The sequence below is a fragment of the Hypanus sabinus genome, chromosome 10 (assembly GCF_030144855.1).
Source record: "Hypanus sabinus isolate sHypSab1 chromosome 10, sHypSab1.hap1, whole genome shotgun sequence".
NCBI classification, from domain to species: domain Eukaryota; kingdom Metazoa; phylum Chordata; class Chondrichthyes; order Myliobatiformes; family Dasyatidae; genus Hypanus; species Hypanus sabinus.
This window is the reverse complement of record NC_082715.1, coordinates 41,382,446-41,402,777: the sequence shown is the minus strand read 5'-3', so window position 1 is coordinate 41,402,777 and position 20,332 is coordinate 41,382,446. Positions and strand designations below refer to the sequence as shown.

The 20,332-nt window shown below is 40.9% G+C and overlaps 1 protein-coding gene across 1 annotated transcript in view; it reads right to left on the bottom strand.

Moving 5' to 3' along the window:
• The window catches only part of selenoi (selenoprotein I), a 66,735-nt gene that overhangs the window by 29,910 nt on the left and 16,493 nt on the right, over positions 1-20,332 (bottom strand). Inside the window, exons 2-4 of the mRNA XM_059981751.1 lie at positions 3,983-4,051; positions 3,386-3,494; positions 2,204-2,278 (exon numbers count right to left, since the gene is read on the bottom strand). Coding sequence (XP_059837734.1) covers positions 2,204-2,278; positions 3,386-3,494; positions 3,983-4,051 — 253 coding nt within the window. The remainder of the gene's footprint in view (positions 1-2,203; positions 2,279-3,385; positions 3,495-3,982; positions 4,052-20,332) is intronic.

The window sequence follows — 20,332 nt, the reverse complement described above, 5'->3', positions numbered from 1 at the left end:
TACAAAAGGTTCAAAGAAAAAAAACCACAACTAGGTAATGATAGGAATCCAAAAGATTATAAGGCTAGCAGGAAGGAGCTTAAAAGTGAAGTTAGAGCCAGAAGGGGCCATGAGAAGGCATTGGCAGACAGGATTAAGAAAAACCCCAAGGCATTTTACAGGTATGTGAAGAGCAAGAAGATAAGAGGTGACAGAATAGGACTAATTAAGAGTGACAGTGGAAAAGTGTGTATGGAACTGGAGGAGATGGCAAAGATACTATGAATACTTTGCTTCAGTATTCACTACAGAAAAGTATATTGGTGATTGTAGGGGTGACTTGCAGTGGACTGAAAAGCCTGAGCATGTAGATATTAAGAAAGAGGATGTGCTGGAGCTTTTGGAAAGCATCAAGTTGGATAAGTCACCGGGACCGGACAGGATGTACCCCAGGCTACTGTGGGAGGCGAGGCAGAAGATTGCTGAGCCTCTAGCAATGATCTTTGCATCATCAACGAGGATGGGAGAGGTTCCAGAGGATTGGAGGGTTGCGGATGTTGTTCCCTTATTCAAGAAAGGGAGTAGAGATAGCCCAGTGAGTCTTACTTCACTGCTTGGTAAGTTGATGGAGAAGATCCTGAGAGGCAGGATTTATGAACATTTGGAGAGGCATAATATGATGAAGAATAGTTAGCATGGCTTTGTCAAAGACAGTTGTGCCTTACAAGGCTGATTGAATTTTTTTTTTTGAGGATGTGACTAAACATTGTTGTAGTGTATATGGATTTCAGCAAGGTATTTGATAAGGTACCCCATGCAAGGCTTATTGAGAAAGTAAGGAGGCATGGGATCCAAGGGCACATTGCTTTGTGGATCCAGAACTGGCTTGCCCACAGAAGGCAAAGAGTGGTTGTAGACAGGTCATATTCTGCATGGAGGTCGGTGACCAGTGGTATGCCTCAGGGATCTGTTCTGGGACCCCTACTCTTTGTGATTTTTATAAATGATAAGGAAGTGGAGGGATGGGTTAGTAAATTTGCTGATGACACAAAAGTTGGGGGTGTTGTGGATAGGGTGGAGGGCTGTCAGAGGTTACAACGGGACATTAATGTGATGCAAGACTGAGCTGAGAAGTGGCTGATGTGGAGTTCAACCCAGATAAGTGTGAGGTGGTTCATTTTGGTAGGTCAAGTATAATGGCAAAATATAGTATTAATGGTAAGACTTGGCAGTGTGGAGGATCAGAGGGATCTTGGGGTCCAAGTCCATAGGACAGTCAAAGCTGCTACGCAGGTTGACTCTGGTTAAGGCGACATTGGCCTTCATCAATCGTGGGACTGAGTTTGAGAGACGAGAGGTAATGTTGCAGCTATAAAGGATCCTGGCCAGACTCCACTTGGAGTACTGTACTCAGTTCTGGTCGCCTCAGGACGTGGAAACCATAGAAAGGGTGTAGAGGAGATTTACAAGGATGTTGCCTGGACTGGGGAGCATGCCTTATGAGAATAGATTGAGTGAACTCAGCCTTTTCTCCTTGGAGCGACGGAGGATGAGAGGTGACCTGATAGAGGTGTACAAGCTATTGAGAGGCATTGATCGTGTAGATAGTCAAAGGCTTTTCCCCAGGGCTTGAATGGCTAACATGAGAGGGCATAGTTTTAAGGTGCTTGGAAATAGGTACAGAGGGGATGTCAGGGGCAAGTTTTTTTAAAAAAAACGCAGTATGTGGAATGGGCTGCAGCGGCAATGGTTCAGGCAGAAACGATAGGGTCTTTTAAGAGACTCCTGGGTGGCTTCATGGAGCTTAGAAAAATAGGGGGCTATGGGTAAAGCCTAAGTAGTTCTAAGGTAGGAACATGTTCAGTACAGCTTTGTAGGCTGAAGGGCCTGTATTGTGCTATAGGTTTTCTATTTCTACCATTGTTCAGCAAATTTATCAAAATTAAACTTCCAAAACTTGTCAGAAAAAGAGCACTTCCTGATATCACTCCTCATGGCTCAGCTCCAATTTACTGCCAGACACAAATAATTCACTTTTCTGTAGTTTTTCACAACTCTTGTGGATTTGAGGTGGATTAAAGGTGTGAACTAGTTTGATACAAGACAAAGAGCAGATTGCACAATCCATTATGATAACAATCATAAATAAAGACAATTCCAAATGTGCTGTCTATAAAACGTCATGGTTTAATTAATGAGAAATCAGAAATTAATTTATTATTACCTAGAGTATATGCTGTAAAATTTAGAAGACCAGCAACAACCCATACCCAACTTGGAACGTGCTCATAATCTTCACCTGAAACAGAAAAGCAAAGATTATGGACATCTCCTGTCAGAACAATATGCTTTTAGAAGCACTTACTCAACGTGCTTTCAGAATGTTGAGAAAAGTTCCAAGAAGACAAGCAAGTTTTTGAAAAATGCTTAATTTTAAATAGTGTGACAAGTCCTTAATTTAAAGCATAGCTAATTTCGATTATAAATTGATTTTTAAAATTCAAATGACATATGGAAACAAATTATTTATGCAGGTACTTCAATTGGGAAATGAGATAGCTATGCCTTGTAGCTAATCATTGGAAAATACTCACAAATGTCTGTTTGAAGTTTTTGTATGAATTCATTCACAAGCTCCTGCTTAGCCAGTGTCAAGGAATTTTGCCTAAAATTGCCTACAATTTTCCAAATATACAATTATTTCACCTGTGAGCAACATAGAGCCATATGTAATCACAGTCAAAGGATTTTAGAAAGGTCAAGAAGAAATGAAATAGGGCTGTTGAGCAACCCAGAACAATCATATAAATTTGAAACTTGCAGATTCATCCCACTTTTAATGACACTATTAAATTATAAAATTAATAATTTACATTTTCTAAACTGATTTTAATTTAGTATTTTGAAATCACATTTTTCATCGTTTATATTTTGTGGCTATTTACTCAGGGCATGTAAACCCATGCCCGAGTTGGTATTTCAATTTGGTATTCTGGTTGGTTGCTACTGGTCTACACGTTGGACAAAACAGTTCCAATTTATTTCAGCATCAAGAGGAAGCCGATGATGATAGCACTTAACTACGTATTCAGCAATCTTCAGATGAAACTCCAATGGAAATAATGCAACATCTTGGGTTATGGCTTCCATCATCACAGTACTAATATCCAATCCAGACTACTTGGAAGCATGCAAGACAAAATGTACTGTAATAAACTTAATCTAAGCTGAGGCACTAGACACTGCATGTTCCTTAAGTAGCTGTCTGAAGAGCATTTGCAAAGTTCTAACACAAGTTGTGAAAAATACTACTATAAATGAGGTACCTTTGCATAACATATACAGACAACGGATTAATACCCCTAACTAGTTTTCAACCATATTATTTTTAAAATCCAGACCTTACCTGAAGCATAGAAATCATAATCAAAATAGGCCAGCATACAAAAATTAAGTACTAGCAGCATGAAACCACAGAACGTCAACAGATTTGGTGCCAACCATGTGGGTAAAATCTATAAAAGCAAAGACAAAGGTTGGTAAGCAGGGAGATCATAAATTCTCCACCGCAGATTAACTAGATTTTACAGACAATTACACAAAATCTTAGTGATTAAGTTAGGCTAGCTAGCTACCACTTATTTGGTGTAAAACAATACAGTGGATCCTTGCACAAATGTGAGAGTGAACTTATGATTCTGCAACCATAGCATATGTACTTTCAAGAAACATCTCTGCATTGATATTATTTTTTTTACATATACTGTTCTTAAGATAGCTTCTATCTTTAGCTTTGTACTTCGGAGTTGTCTGCATTTTAAATAATACTGAGTGCTATTAAAAATTGAGCATTATCAGCACATCATCTCTGAAAATCTATGCTGTTGCTCAAAATAATTATTTTAAACCAAGAAATCTAATATACAATTTTGTTTAATAAAATTCTTCCTGCCAAACTTTGTTCCACCTCATACCATTCTACAAGTTATTAACTTAATCTTACCTTTACTACAGAGTTCCAAAAGGGGTGCATAACATATACAGACAACGGATTGGTGTCCACTGCACTATACTGTAAAGCAATTAGAAAGAAAACTGATGCATACATTTCAAAAATAAATCAATATTTAAATTATTTAAGTGTTCTAAATGCCAGTACAATTATTGCAATATCTGAGAAAAATTAGACTTAAGTAAACCATCTGGGTTGTTTCTCTATTGGATGTTAAACTAATTGGCAATTTAACCAGCAAGTTTTTTGGAATTTTAACTCCTGGGTTGGATTCACATTTTTTTTATATATATAGTTACTATTCATAGTTGTGAAATGTGCAGGTCTAATATTTTCTATAAATCAATTAAAAGTAGAAATCACAAATAATACATTAAGTGTTCAGGTCAAGCAGCATCCACGAAAGAGTGAGGAACTGTTCACAGCTTTTATCACCTGGATATTAGTGACCTATCAAGTTTTATTTCAAATTTCCAGCATCTGTAGTATTTTACTCTAAAAAAAACAAAGTTTTACATCTTTCACCATAAGTCAAAGATTCTCATAAACAGCTTGCAAAAGGTCTAGAACAAGTGGTAGTGCTGAAAAATGCATCAAAATTAATTTCTGATTTTAAAACTGAACACATGACAGAAGAGATATTATGCAACATTCTCTATCATTTTTCTAGTCCCAAAGTATTCTTTATATTTATTTCCAGTCTGATGCTCAAAAATTTTGTATCTATACTACTGAGAAAATACTGGAGGAACTCAGCAATTCAAGCAGTATTCATGGAAAGGAATAAACAGTCGACATTTTGGGCCAAGAATTTTCTTGTACGTGCTATTCTGGATTTGCAGCATCTGCAGAACCTCTTGTTTCTATACTATATTTATGATCTGCTTCATTTCTATAATTTAAAAGCCAAATTTAGTTTAACTGCTCATAACTGTTCCCCCAAGAACAATTAATCTTTTTAATGAGCTTATCATCAATATTTCAATTGGTATTCAGCTTTGAAAAGTCACAATGACTACCTTACAACTCAATACAACAATTCAAGATTGCAACATTGCATTTCTTTTAAACAAAGGAGTTGGAAGAGAGGGAAAGCAGGGAGAGCCTTCAGTATGTGTCCAGTAGTATTTAAAATTATTAACCTGAAAAGTAATAATGAAAATCTATGTCATAGGCACATAGGCAGCAACCTCCTTCAAACATGAAAGATTCTATCTCCAAAATTAAACTCATGATATAGTACACAGAAAATCTTGAGCATGCATCTTTAACACCCCATCTTGAAGTAAACAGTATAGATTACAGTATTAATATAGTAAGTTTATTATGAACCGTCCTATCACACAGATGCAAATTTTCAGCATATCACTGGGTCCAAGAACATGAGAAATTCACTAGTTTTTAGGTTTGGGAGTTTTAATTTGCAGGGAGATTTTGTTTTGTCTTGTGAACTTGATCTTAAAATAACTTCAGTGAGATGCAGTGTAATTTTCATGGAATGGTTCTCACCAAATAAATTGGGCACAAAAGTAAGGTTCAGTATTGCCAATGTGAAACATCCAGATCGTTATAAAAACCTACACACAGCACTAATGCACCTTCAGCGAAGGAAATCTGCCCTTCTCAGGCAGTCTGGCCTTAACCCCACAAATGTAGCTTTTTTAATTGGCAATTGAAACACCTTTTAAGGGGGTTTAAAGGGGGTAAAGCAGGATCAACAATTTCAACAAAGGGGAGAAAAAACAATTTTGGAAGAGCTCATTCAAGCAAGACCTATGGAGACAAGAGATGCAGGTCAACATGCCTGTTTGAGACGTTGCATCAGAACAGAGAGGGAAAAGGAAATGTTAGTGGGACATGGTGCAGGAGGGCAAAGGTGGTAGGTGAACCAAAAAGGAAGGTGATGATGGACAGATGGAACTGAAGGGGTGGCGATGTGAGGAAATAGGAGTGATGTACAATGGGAGATGAAAAAAATTGAAGCGTTCAGGTGAGTGTGTTTGGGAAGAGAATGCCAGGAGTGTGGGCTACTGGAAATTGGAAAATTCAGATGTTCATGCCATTGGGTTGCATTCTATCCAAGTAAAATACAATTTCTGTTAGAACTCTCCATGAACATGGAACATGGTGTGGAGGAGGGAGGGAGAGTTAAAATGACATGCAACTGAAAGCTCGAATGTTTGTTGCAGACAGAATTGCAGGTGCTAACCACTATTGACTAGCTAATTATTTAATGCAGTCAGCAATTATAGCTTGACATCAAAACACTGGAAGAATGAAGCAAGATCAAAAGAGGCCTCCTTCATAGTGGCAACATAAGCTGGAACAGGTTTCCTCAATGTTGCTGCAATATGCCTTCAGCTCACACACAGCAGAACTTTCAAGAAGTTATTCAGTCTTATCAGACTGAGAACCAATATACATGTTGCAGATGATCCTCAAGGATATACTACAATATACTTCCTTTGACTTTTGAAGACAATCTCACATGCCCGTAAAACTTTCTGAATGACTACCTGCATCAAGGCAGCAAGTGTCATGGCATGGAACTCTACGATATAACCAAATAGCTCTAGCAATGTGTTACTGGAGGTTTTTGACAGCTCTGCAGATACATCTGCAGGAATGCATCACTTCAGTGCTGAAATTAGCTCAGCAGTTTTTGCAACACGCATGGCCAAGTTCAACTAGAGAACATGGACTAAGTGCAACTTGACAAACAACAAAAACTTCAAGTCTGAGCAATGTCCTTACTGTACTCTGTGGCAACTTTATTAGGGGCACCTGTTCATTAATGTAAATATGTAATCAGTTAATAATGTGGCAGCAACTAAATGCATAAAAGCATGCATACATAGTGAGGAGGTTCAGTTGCTGTTAAAACCAAATATCAGAATGGGGAAGAAATGTGATCCAAGTGAGTTCGACCATGAAATGATAAATGGTGCCAATGGTGTGGTTTGAGTACATCAAAGTACTGATCTCCTGGAATTTTCACACAGTTTATAGACAATGGTGCAAAATCAACAACAAAAAAAAACATCCAGTAGGTGGTAGTTCTGTGGGTGTTGATGAGAAGAGTCAGAGAAAAATGGCCAGACTGGTCAAAACTGATGGAAGGCCACAGTAACTCAAATAATAGTGGTGTGCAGACAAACATCTCTGAACCCTCAACACATTGAACCTTGAAGTGGATGGGCTACAGCAGCAAAAGTTCTCAAACAAACAGATATATACTCAATGTACCTCTTGTACCTATTAAAGTGGCCACTGAGTGGATATTCCTCTGCAGTAGCACGACTTGCCTAGATACCAAAGGATAAAGTTGCCACTATTAATTTATGAAAGCCATTATGAAAATAAGAGCACGGTGTTTGTTCTTAAAATAAGATGCAGGCTTGAAGGGCCGAATAGCCTACTCCTGCAGCTATTTTCTATGTTTCTAAGATCTGTATATCCAGGTATTATATTTTCCAGATAAATATCTATCCTCCATTTTGTCCTACTTCTCTAACAGTTGCCTTTTTCTGTCATAATTCTGTGTTGTTACTTCAGACTTGCATTCTGAAATTAAGTTACTTACATTCTCTCAAATATTCCTCTATTATTTCACTTATTTCTTTGGGGCATCTTTCTAGGACTGAAATACATGAGCAAATTCAAACCAGCTTTTCCCTTTGAAATGTTTATTTTGGGAGTGTAGAAAAATTATATTGAAAAGGTACAGACGAGAAAATTTGCAGATTCTGATTTGTGTGTGTATTGAAACAGTACAGAACAAGAATGACTGTGGTTTGAGGGGACTAATGGATTACTATTTTTGGAATTCCAGTGTTACGTATTCAGGCAACAATAAATATGAGTTAGGCAAGGGTTCATACAACAAATAACACTTCTATTAAACACTGAAACAAACCCCCCCAAAAGTAAACAAACACTAACGTAACCGGAAATCAGCTGCTGTGCGGCAGCTTAAACAGTTCTTAAAGCGATGTTTCAAAACAGTTCTTTAAAGTAGTATTGCCAAAAGTTCAAAAATGCTCACGGTCCATTTAAGGGAGAGACTTTTTAAGACGGTTTAAATTCTCTTTCATGTCGTTTTGCTTCGATCCCCGGCGTCGAACTTCTCCCACGAAGAATTTACGAAAAGAAACGAAATGGCATAAAGACACTGACCTTTCCTTTATCACACTCTCAATCTTCTCCTATCCCACAGAGATTAACACGAGAACAGTCAACGATTTCCTTCCAAATAAGGATTAAACAAGGTCGAACCCGTTTCACCGTCGAAAATCGATTCTCCTCGATCTTTAACTCCCAAACTCCGATCTTCACTCTCCACTGATTCTCAAACTAGCAGTATTGTAAAGAACCTGCTGGCAATGATCTTTTAAACTTTAGGCATTAGATAAAACTTCATCTTTCAACTAAACTGCGTCATCACATTAAATCACGCAGTGGCATGAAGTCAACTTGGCAAATCCAGCCACAAACTGCCCTCCTCACAGGGTGGGGTCTTCCTTTTATACCGTAAAAAAAACTGTCACATGATCTCCATTGGCGGGAAAATGACATCACTCCACCATCACAAGACCATTACTTCAAGTCCAGTACAGCTTCAACCCCAGTCACGTGACAAGGGTACCACTGTCATGTCACGAGTACGTAACACCAGGAAGAAGAAAATGTAAATTTTAACAAAACGGTGCACCCTACTTAAAACACAAGGGTCCAGCTGGGCTAAATGTTATGTAAAATCTACACATCCTAAATAAAAGATGGCCAAATCCTAATAATTTGACTCCAATTTACAACACGCACATCCACACCTGCTCAGATTTTCACAGAGAACTTTGTTATAACATCTGTTGAGAACAGGGTTTTATTTTATTGACGTATTTATATCGAGATCCTAACTAATTTAAGTTCAACTATCTGCACTGCAAGTTACCCCAGAAGACAAGATGCAGCGAAGTGAAGGAAGGAGTGCTGATCTACAAATACCTACAACTCACACAATAACCTGGAATAATTTGGAAATATATCACTGGTCATTCACTGTTGTTCTGTCTAAATCCTGGAACCTGCTACCCAATACTTAGGACACATCTTGACCAGAAATGTTACAGTGAGTGACAACTCATTGTTAGCAACTTAAGGGCAGTAGAGACAGGCAACAAATGATATGCTTGCCAGTGATGCTCACATTCCTTAAATAGAGAAATGTTCCAGCATTCCCATGGACTCCTCATTTTCCTCTCCAACACTACCCCCAATCTCCTCAGTTCTGATGCTTCTTACATTACTTCTTTTCCCCTAGTTCCAATACTACACCATAACTTTTACTTGTCTGTTCCACCCGCAGCTTTTAAGTGATCTGTTATATTATCCAACACTTTCTCTTAAAAAGATGAATTATTAAGTCACTTACCTTTCAGTGCCCACCAAAATAACAACCATACTCAACAGAAATGCAAATTGGTATTGTCACATTGACAATGCACCTTCAGATTTTTCAGTGCACAAAATGTTTCAGATTCTCACTCTCCACCTACTACAAGCTGCAGAAGAAAAGTCACCAAAGACCTCTATTCAATTCAGCTGATTTTGTTTTCACATATTGCACAAAAGATTGCAGATTTTTAGCTTTGCAAGACCAGTCACCATGCAGCACCTCAAAGGTTTCCCTATGCTCCCTGAGCCCACTCAACTCCTCCACAACAAAGGCTCCACTTTAAATAATTCCACTCACCCCAACAACATGCCCACACCCTACCCTATGGCCCTGTGAATCGCTGGTATAGCCAGTTTTTACTGACCATTCCCAATACATCTTGGCAACTGAGCAAGTTGTTCGGCCATTTCCAAGTGTTTTAACAACTTACTTGAGTTAATCACATTGGTATGTCCAGAATAGCACACAAGCCAGAGTAGGCAAGTATGGCAGGTTCTACTCAAGAATGGAATAATTCCTTTAAATTCATACGCATAAAGTAGTGGTACAGCCCAGTCCATCACAGGAAAAGCCCTATGCACCAATAAGCACATCTACATGGGAGTGCTGCTACAAGAAAGTAACATCCATCAAGAACCCTCAGTCCATGCTCTCTTCTCACTGCTGCCAAGCGGAAGGAGGTACAGGAGTCGTCAATCCCACACCACTTCAGTTATTATCCCCTTCAACCATCAGGCTCCTGAAACAGCATTGTTAACTTCACTCAACACTGAACAGATTCCACAACTGATGGATTCACTTCCAAAGGATTCACTTACAATTCATGTTCTCAGGATTATTTATTTCTTTATTATCTTTTTTTTAAGTATTGGCACAGCTTGTCTTTCACACATTGCTTGTATGTGTCTTTGTAGTTTTCCAAGTATTCTGTTGTATTCCTTTGTTCTACAAAATGAATATCATGTTGACAGTTCAAAAGCAAACACGAGGAAATCTGCAGATGCTGGAAATTCAAGCAACACACACAAGATGCTGGTGGAACACAGCAGGCCAGGCAGCATCTATAAAGAGAAGCACTATCGACGTTTCGGGCTGAGATCCTCGTTAGGACTAACTGAAAGGAAAGATAGTAAGAGATTTGAAAGTAGGAGGGGGAGAGGAAATGTGAAATGACAGGAGAAGACCGGAGGGGGTGGGGTGAAGCTGAGAGCTAGAAAGGTGATTGGCAAAAGGGATACAAAGCTGGAGAAGGGAAAGGATTATGGGACAGGAAGCCTAGAGAGAAAGAAAGGGGGAGGGGAGCACCAGAGGGAAATGGAGAACAGGCAGAGTGATGGGCAGAAAGAGGAAAAAAAGGAGGGGGGGAGAAAAACAATATATCAGGGATAGGGTAAGAAGGGGAGGAGGGACATTAACGGAAGTTAGAGAAGTCAATGTTCATGCCATCAGGTTGGAGGCTACCCAGCCGGTATATAAGGTGTTGTTCCTCCAACCTGAGTTTGGATTCATTTTGACAATAGAGGAGGCCATGGATAGACATATCAGAATGGGAATGGGACATGGAATTAAAATGTGTGGCCACTGGGAGATCCTGCTTTCTCTGGCAGACAAGCGTAGGTGTTCAGCGAAACAGTCTCCCAGTCTGCGTCGGGTCTCACCAATATATAAAAGGCCACACTGGGAGCACCAGACACAGTACACCACACCAGCCGACTCACAGGTGAAGTGTCGCCTCACCTGGAAGGACTGTCTGGGACCCTAAAAGGTGGTGAGGGAGGAAGTGTAAGGGCAGGTGTAGCACTTGTTCCACTTACAAGGATAAGTGCCAGGAGGGAGATTGGTGGGAAGGGATGGGGGTGACAAGTGGACAAGGGAGTCATGTAGGAAGTGATCCCTGTGGAAAGCAGAAGAGTGGGGGAGGGAAAGATGTGCTTGGTAGTGGGATCCCATTGGAGGGGGCGGAAGTTACGGAGAATTATACGTTGGACCCGGAGGCTGGTGGGGTGATAGGTGAGGACAAGGGGAACCCTATCCCGAGTAGGGTGGTGGGCGGATGGGGTGAGGGCAGATGTGCAGGAAATGGGAAAGATGCGCTTAAGAGCAGAGTTGATGGTGGAAGACATCTCCTTCGTCCTGGAATGAAAAGCCTCTTCCTGAGAGCAGATGCGGCTAAGGCGGAGGAATTGCGAGAAGGGGATAGCATTTTTGCAAGAGACAGGGTGGGAAGAGGAATAGTCCATGTAGCTGTGAGAGTCTGTAGGCTTATAGTAGGTATCAGTAGATAAGCCATCTCCAGAGATGGAAACAGAAAGATCAAGAAAGGGGACGGAGGTGTCAGAAATGGACCAGGTAAATTTGAGGGCATGGTGAAAATTGGAGGCAAAGTTAATGAAGCCAACGAGCTCAGCATGCGTGCAGGAGGCAGCGCCAATGCAGTCATCGGTGTAGCGAAAGAAAAGAGGGGTACGGATACCCGTACAGGCTTGGAACATGGACTGTTCCACAAAGCCAACAAAAAGGCAGGCATAACTGGGACCCATGCGGGTGCCCATGGCTACACCTTTGGTTTGGAGGAAGTGGGAGGAGCCAAAGGAGAAATTATTGAGTATAAGAACCAATTCCGCTAGACAGAGGAGAGTGGTGGTAGAGGGGAATTGGTTAGGTCTGGAATCCAAAAAGAAGCAGAGAGCTTTGAGACCTTCCTGGTGGGGGATGGAGGTATATAGGGACTGGACGTCCATGGTGAAAATAAGGCAGTGGGGGCCAGGAAACTTAAAAATCATCGAAAAAATTCAAAGCGTGAGAAGTGTCACGAACATAGGTGGGAAGGGATTGAACAAGGGGGGATAAAACAGTGTCAGGGTATGCAGAAATGAGTTTGGTGGGGCAGGAGCAAGCTGAGACAATGGGTCTACCTGGACAGGCAGGTTTGTGGATCTTGGGTAGGTTGACATTTGCGTACTTTAATAATAAGCTTACTTAGAACTGTGAACAGAATGTATATTATAACAATGTTATAACTTCCATCTTTGCATGACAAAAGATATATTCAAATGTTATGAAATGGAAGCAAATGGTGGCAAACAATGGCCATGGCAAGAATGATTGCAAAAATCAAGAGGCTAATGTTCCACTCCCAGGATAGGGGAAATACCAACCCAAAAGATACAAAATAAAAATTGCTGTTGGTCAGGGATAGTAGGCCAAAAATATAGGCAATCCAAGGTATTACAAATTTGTCCTTCGTATGGAAAAACTAATGTACAAGTCAGATTTGCCTTTCTTGAGGAGGCACTTCTCAACTCCAATAAAAAAGTTTAAGCAAAGTGGCCATTGTGAGAGTGGTCATAAAGTGAGTGGGCCAGTCTTTGAGTAGGGGGTTTCACGCTTTGGCTCATAGAGGCTTCAGCAAGGAGAGGTAGAGGCTGCAGGCATATTTCTTCTTTCAGGTTATTGTCAGGACATACAGGGAGTTAGTTATATCCAAGGTCGAGGACACAGGTAACTGAGTGACCATCACGAAGGGAAAAGAGGAAAAGGCAGCAGGTGCAGAGTATCCCTCTGGCTGTTCCCCGCAACAGGTATACCATTTTGGATACTGCAGGGGGAAATGGCTTTGCAGAGGAAAGTCACAGCAGTCAAGTATCTGGCTCTGAGTCTCTGGCACTGAGTCTGACTCAATGGCTCAGACAGGCATGGGGAAGAAGATGCAAGCTGCAGTGATAGGGGATAGTGGTTAGTGTAACAGACAGGAGAGTCAGTGGACAAGAATGAGATTTCCAGATGGCATGCTGTCTCCTGGGTGCCAGGATCAGGGAGATCTCAGATCGAGTCTATAGTATTCTTAAGAGGGTGAGCAGTCAGAGGTTGTAACCCACGTCAGTACCAAAGATGTGGGTAGGAAGAGTGACAAGATCCTTTGAAGTTAGTTCATGGAGTTAGATGCGAAGTTAAAGGACAGGATCCCCAGGGTTGTGACAGGATTACTACCCATGCCGTATGCTAGTGAGACCAGAAATTGGAAGATTATACAGTTTAACATGTAGTTCAGGAGATGGTGCAGGAGGGAGGACTTCAGATTTTTGGGTCATTGGGCTCTCTTTCAGGAAAGGTGAGAACTATACAGAAGGTGTGGTTTGTACCCAAATTGGATATTGGGTGACCAATATCCTTGTGGGAGCGTGTGAGAGAGAGTACTAGAGTTTTGGGAAATGTGAACCAGAGTGCCACAACCAATAGTTGAGAGGTTGTGGGGAAGGATGTTGTTAAGCCTACATATAAAGTCAGGAATCAAACTTTTGAGCTTAAGGCACTGATCAGCACGTGGAGTTCAATATTCTGGGGTCCAATGCAGAGTGGGAGGGATTAAGGGCAGAGGGGTGGCTAGTCTGGAAAATGTCACATCAGTGCTCAGACAAGACAAACTGGAAAGCTTTTATACTGAGGCCTTCTGAGTGTGTCTGAGGAATAAGAAACAGGTGACCACAGTAATGAGATTATATTATAGACCACCCAAAAGTCCATAGGATTTAGAGGAACAAATTTATAGAGAGATTGCAGACTGCTGCAAGAACTCAAGTGTGTTATAGTAGTTGATTATAACTTTCCACATATTGACAGCAAGAGCTGGATGAGAAAAGGTTCGTCAAATACATTCGGGAAAGTTTCTTCAATCAGTACATAGAAGTCTCAACGAGAGAGGGTGTGATCCTAGATCTCCGATTAGGGAATGAAACAGGGCAGGTGACAGAGGAGTGTGTCCAACGCACTGGGGGTTAAAAAATTTAAAAAAAACACGTTGGGAACACCCGGTGTAAGGTAACATTTTGCACTGATAGCATAATAGCATTGGGGGAGGAGGTACAGACAGCAAGAAGTCAATGAGACACTCGAGTATAAGAAGTGCAAGAGGACATTTAAGGAGCACATCAGGAAGTTAAAAGAAGCCAAGAGGTTGTTCTAGCAGACAAGGTGAAGGAGAATCCTAAGGGCTTCTACAGATATAGTAAGAGCAAAAGTATAGCAAGAAAGAAAAATTGTACTCTTGAAGATCAGATTGGTGAACTACGCATGGAGCCAAAGTGATGGGGGCAGATCTTAAATGGATTTTTTTTGCATCTGTATTTACTTGTGAGACAGACAAGGTCTATAGAAGTGAAGCAAAGCAGCAGTGGGGTCATGGACTGTATACAGATTACAAAGATGTTTGCTGCCTTGGGGAAAATTAGGGTGCATGAATCCCCAGGGACAATAGTCCCTGTAAGTCCCTGTGAGAGGCTAGAGCAGAAATTGCAGGGACACCAAAAGAAATATTTAAAACATTCTTAGCCGTGGATGAGGTACCAAAGAATTTAAGGAGATTTTATATTGTTCTGTTATTTAAGAAAGGCTCTGAAAATAAGACAAATTTATAGGCTAGTGAACTTGACATCAAGGTAAATTATTGCTAAGTATTCTAAGGGACCTGATATACAAGCACTTGTCAATATGGTTTTGTGTGTGGTAGGCCATGTCTAACCAATTTTATAGAGATTTTCAAGGAAGTTATCTGTAAAGTTGATGAAGACAAGGCAGCGGATGATGCCTACATGGATTTTGCCATGGCCATTGATGAGGTCCCGCATGAGAGGTAGGTCAAAAAGGTGCAGTTGCTTGGTATTCAAGATGAAGCAGTAAATTGGATTAAACATCAGCTTTGAGGGAAAAGCTAGAGAGTGGTAGTAAATGGTAGCCTCTATGACTGAGGATCTGTGACTACTGCTATGCTGCGCAGAATCAGTACGGTGTCCATTGTTGCTTGTCATCTCTATCAATGATCTGGATCAAAATGTGGCAAACTGGATCAGCAAATTTGCTGTGACACCAAAATTGGGGGTGTAGTGCACAGTGAGGAAGACTATCAAATCTTGAAGTGGGATCGAGACCAGCTGAAAAATTGAGTTGAAAAATGGCAGATGGATCTTAATGCAGACAAGTGAGAGATGTGCCACTGTGGGAGGACAAACCAGCATAGGACCTACACGGTGAGTGGTAGGACACTGAGAAGCGCAGTAGAAAAGGTATCTGGAAATAGAGACCCATTATTCCTTGAAAGTGGTATCACAGGTAGACAGGATATATACATCCCAAAGACAAAGGAAGTATTCTAAAGGCAAGATGACATAACCGTGGCTAACAAGAGAAGTCAAAGCCAACATAAAAGCCAAAGAGAGAGCATATTAAGTAAAAATTAGTGGTAAGTTCAGAGGATCAGAATCAGAATCAGACTTTAATCGCCAAGTACCTGTGCACATACAAGGAATTTACTTCCGGCAGATGTTGTCTCTCTGCTCATAACAATAATAATGATAAATATAAATGAAAATATAGATTATATATACAGGTAGTGCAATCCAAGTAATAGTTAGCCAACAGTTAACCGGCAGTTAACTGTTCAGCAAAGTGACCGCAGTAGGGAAAAAACTTCTCCAGTGCCTATTAGTCTTAGTCTGGAAGGAGTCCTTTATGATGTTCCCCGCCCTCTTCTTCAACCTGGAAGAGTACAGGTCCACAATAGAGGGCAGGGAGGCTCCAATGATGTGCTTGTTAGTCCTCACTGTGCGCTGTAGTCTGGTTCTATCCTGCTTGGTGGCGGCTCCAAACCACACAGTGATGCAGGTGCACAGGACAGACTCAATGACTGCAGTATAGAACTGCAGCAGCAATTCCTGAGGCAGCCCATATTTCCTCAAGAGCCGCAGGAAGTACATCCGCTGCTGGGCCTTCTTCAGGATGGAGCTGATTGGGAAGCTTTTTTAGTTGCCTTCTGTTGGTTTTTAAAAGTCATTAAATAAAGATGGAATACAAAAATAAGCAAGCCAATAATATTAAAGAGGATATCAAAAGCTTCTTCAGATACACAAAGTGTAAAATATAATCGAGACAAAAGATGAAAAAGCTGATTGTAGACTTCAGGAAGGGTAAGACAAAGGAACACATACCAATCCTCAGAGGGATTAGAAGTGGAGAGAGCGAGCAGTTTCAAGTTCCTGGCTGTCAAGATCTCGAAGGACCTAACCTGGCCCCAACATATCGATGCAGTTATAAAGAAGGCAAGACAGTGTCTGTACTTCATTAGGAGTTTGAAGCAATTTGGTACATCAACAAATACACTCAATAACTTCTACAGATGTACCATGGAGAGCATTTTGACAGGCCGGGCTGCATCATTGTCTGGTATGGGGGTGGGGGGGGGGGCGCTACTACACAGGACTGAAAGCTGCAGAAGGTTGTAAATTTAGTCAGCTCCATCTTGGGGTACTAGCCTACAAAGTATCCAGGACATCTTCAAGGAACAGTGTCTCAGAAAGGCAGCGTCCATTATTAAGGTCCAGCACCTTGGGCATGCCCTTTTCTCACTGTTACCATCAGGTAGGGGATACAGAAGGTAAAAAAAAATGGGCTGTAGTCAGCATGGCTTCCTCAAGGGAAAATTTTGCTTGACAAATCTGTTGTAATTCTTTGAAGAAATAACAAGCAGGATAGACAAAGAAGAATCAGTTGATGTTGTATAATTGGGTTTTCAGAAGGCCTTTGAAAAGGTGCCACATATGGGGCTGCTTAATAAGCTATGAGCCCATGGCATTACAGAAAAAATAGTAGCATGGACAAAGCAGTGGCTGGCTGGCAGGGTGCTAAGAGTTGGAATAAAGGGAGCCTTTTCTGATAGACTGCCAGTGACTAGCGGTGTTCCACAGGGGTCAGTGTTGGGAACAATTTTTTTTATGTTATATGTCAACAATTCAGATGGCTTTGTTGAAATGTTTGCAGACGATATGAAGATAGGCGGAAATGCAGATAGTTTTGAGGAAGTAGAGAGGCTATAGAAGGACTTAGATTAGGAGAATGGGCAAAGAAGTGGCATAAGGAATACAGAGTCAGGAAGTGTACAGTCATGTAATCTGATAGAAGAAATGAAAGATTAGACTATTTTCTAAATGGAGGGAAAATACAAAAAACTGAGACACATAGGGACTTGGGAGTTCTTGTGCAGGATTCCTTATAGGATGTACTTAATGGATGCTTTGCATCAGTTTTTTCTGTGGAAGATCCTATCTGTATGTCCGGGAGTGTCAGGGAGCAGGAGTGACTGCCATTGCTATTACAACAGAAAAGGTGCTCAGCATTCAAAGGTCTTAAGGTGGATAAGTCACCTGGACCAGATGGAGTACATCCCAGAACCCTGACAGAGGTTGCTGAAGAGATAACAGATGCTTTGCTCATGATCTTTCAAGAATTACTTGATTCTGGCATGGCCCCGGGGCATTGGAAAAGTGCAAATGTCATTCCAATCTTTAAGGGAGGAAGGCATAAGAAAGGAAATTAGAGGTCAGTTAGCCTAATCTCAGCGACTGGGAAAGAGTTACAAGTCCATTATGAAGGATAAGGTTTCAGGGTGCTTGGAGTCTAATGACAAAATAAATCAAAGTCAGTAAACACAAAGTACACTGCAGATGCTGCGGTCGAATCAACATGTACAAAGGCTGGAAAACTCAGCAGGTCGGGCAGCATCTGTTGAAATGTGCTGTCAATGTTTTGGGCCGAGACCCTTTAAAGGGAGATCTTGCCTGACAAATCTGTTAGAACTCTTCAAGGAAGAAGCAAGCAGGGTAGACAAAGGAGAGGCAGTGGATGTCATTTACTTGGATTTTTAGAAGGTATTTGGTAAGATGCCACAAACGAGGCTGCTTAACAAGATAAAATCCTATGGCATTACAGGAAAGATACTGGCATGCATAGAGGAATGGCTGACATGCAGGAGGCAGTGAGTGGGAATAAAAGGAGGCCTTTCCTGATTGGCTGCCAGAGAATAATGGTGTTCCTCAGTGGTCAATATTGGGACTGCTACTTTTACCAATGAATTAGATAATGGAATTGATGGTTTGTGGTAAAGTTTGCAGATAATACGAGGATAGGTGGAGGGATAGGTCGTACTGAGTTAGCAATGCAATTGCAGCAGGACTTGTACAACTTGGAAGAATGGGCCAAAAGTGGCAGATGAAGTACAATGTTGGGAAATGTATGATAATACATTTTGGTAAAAGGAACAATTGTGGACTATTATCTAAATGGGGAAAAGGTTCAAACATCAGAAGTGCAGAGGGACTTAGGAGTCCTTGTGCAAGACCCCCAGAAGGTTAATTTACAGGTTGAGTCTGTGGTAAAGGAGACAAATGCAACGTTGGCATTTATTTCAAGGGGAATAAAATATAAAAGCAAAAAGATAATGCTCAGCCTTTACAAGACACTAGTCAGGCTGCACTTGGAGTATTGTCAACAGATTTGGGCCCTATATCTCAGAAAGGATACTTTGTCACTGGAGACTCCAGAGGAGGCTCACGAAGATTATTTTGATAATGAAGGGGTTAACATGAGGAGCATTTGGCAGCTTTGGGACTGTACTCACTGGAATTTAGAATCTGGGGGGGTTAAGTGGATCTCATTGAAACCCACCACATGCTGAAAGGACTAGCTTAAGGTCAATATGGACAGGCTGTTTCCAATGGGGAGATATCCAGAACTAGAGGGTCCAGCCTCAAAATTGAGGGGCACCCCTTTGGGACAGAGCCAAGAAATTTTTATTTTAGCCAGAGAGTAGTGAATCTGTGGAATGCTCTGCTACAGACTGCAGTGGAGGCCAAGTCCATGGGTATATTTAAGAAATTGATAGTTTCTTGAAAGGCTTGTCATATCAAGAACGCTTGATGGCTCTGGGCCTGTATTCACGAGAATTCAGAAGAATGAGGGGTGACACCACTGAAACCCACTGAATGATGAAATGCCTTGATAGAGTGGATGTGGAGACATTGGCTCCTATGGTGGGAGAATCCAAGACCAGGGAACATGGCCTTAGAACAGAGGGGCCTCCTTTTAGAACAGAGATGAGAAGGAATTTCTTGAGCCAAAAAGTGATGAATCTGCGAAATTCTTTGCCTCCGTCTGCTCTGGAAGCCAAGTCTTTAAGTATATTTAAAGCAGAAGTTGATAGATTCTTGATGGTTCAGGGCATGAAGGGATATTCATTTGGAAACTTGGATTGGTACATGGATGCGAGGGGTATGTAAGGTTATGATCTGGCTGTAGTTCAATCAGACCAGGCATATTAATAGTTCAGCATGGACTAGATGCTCAAAGGGCCTGTTTGTGTGTTGTTGGGTTCTATGACTAAGACCCTTTGATCTTTGCAACACACAGCTTATATCGCATAGGCCTTCCAGGATTTCGTCCTTTTAAAAAACACACCCACCATAAACAATTTCAATACAAAGACTGAACTATAAATAATGGAGATTCTATTTGATCCTTTTAACATATTTAATTTCTTTCTGAATATATTTAAGTTCATGTAATGTTTTTTCTCCATTACATTCTTGTGGCAAAGAATTTCATACATTCAGCACACTTCAGGTGAAAACGATTTCTTCCAATCCCAGCTCTAGATGTATCTAGAGGCCAAGACCCCTAATTCTGTCTACTCCTGCTGTCGGGAACACCTTCCTTTGTAGTCTGCCTTGTCCTATTACTTAATGGATTTCCACAAGATCGCCTCTCATTCATGAATATGTCTGAAAATATATATTATTAATATATTGACCCTTCATCAGTCCTGTTTACTCTTTTCCACAGATGCCACCTGGGCCTGTTGAGTCCCTCCAGCATTGTGTATTGCAACCTCACAGAAAGATCCTCTGCCAAAGATCCTTTGGCAGAACCAGTAATATTCATTACCACACAGAGCAAGGCAAAAGCAGCGTTAAAACAATTTAAATTGCAAAGAATATAGAGAATATTTCAGTGTGCCCATTTAAAGAGACTGATATCAAAGTATACTAATATTTTCTATAAAA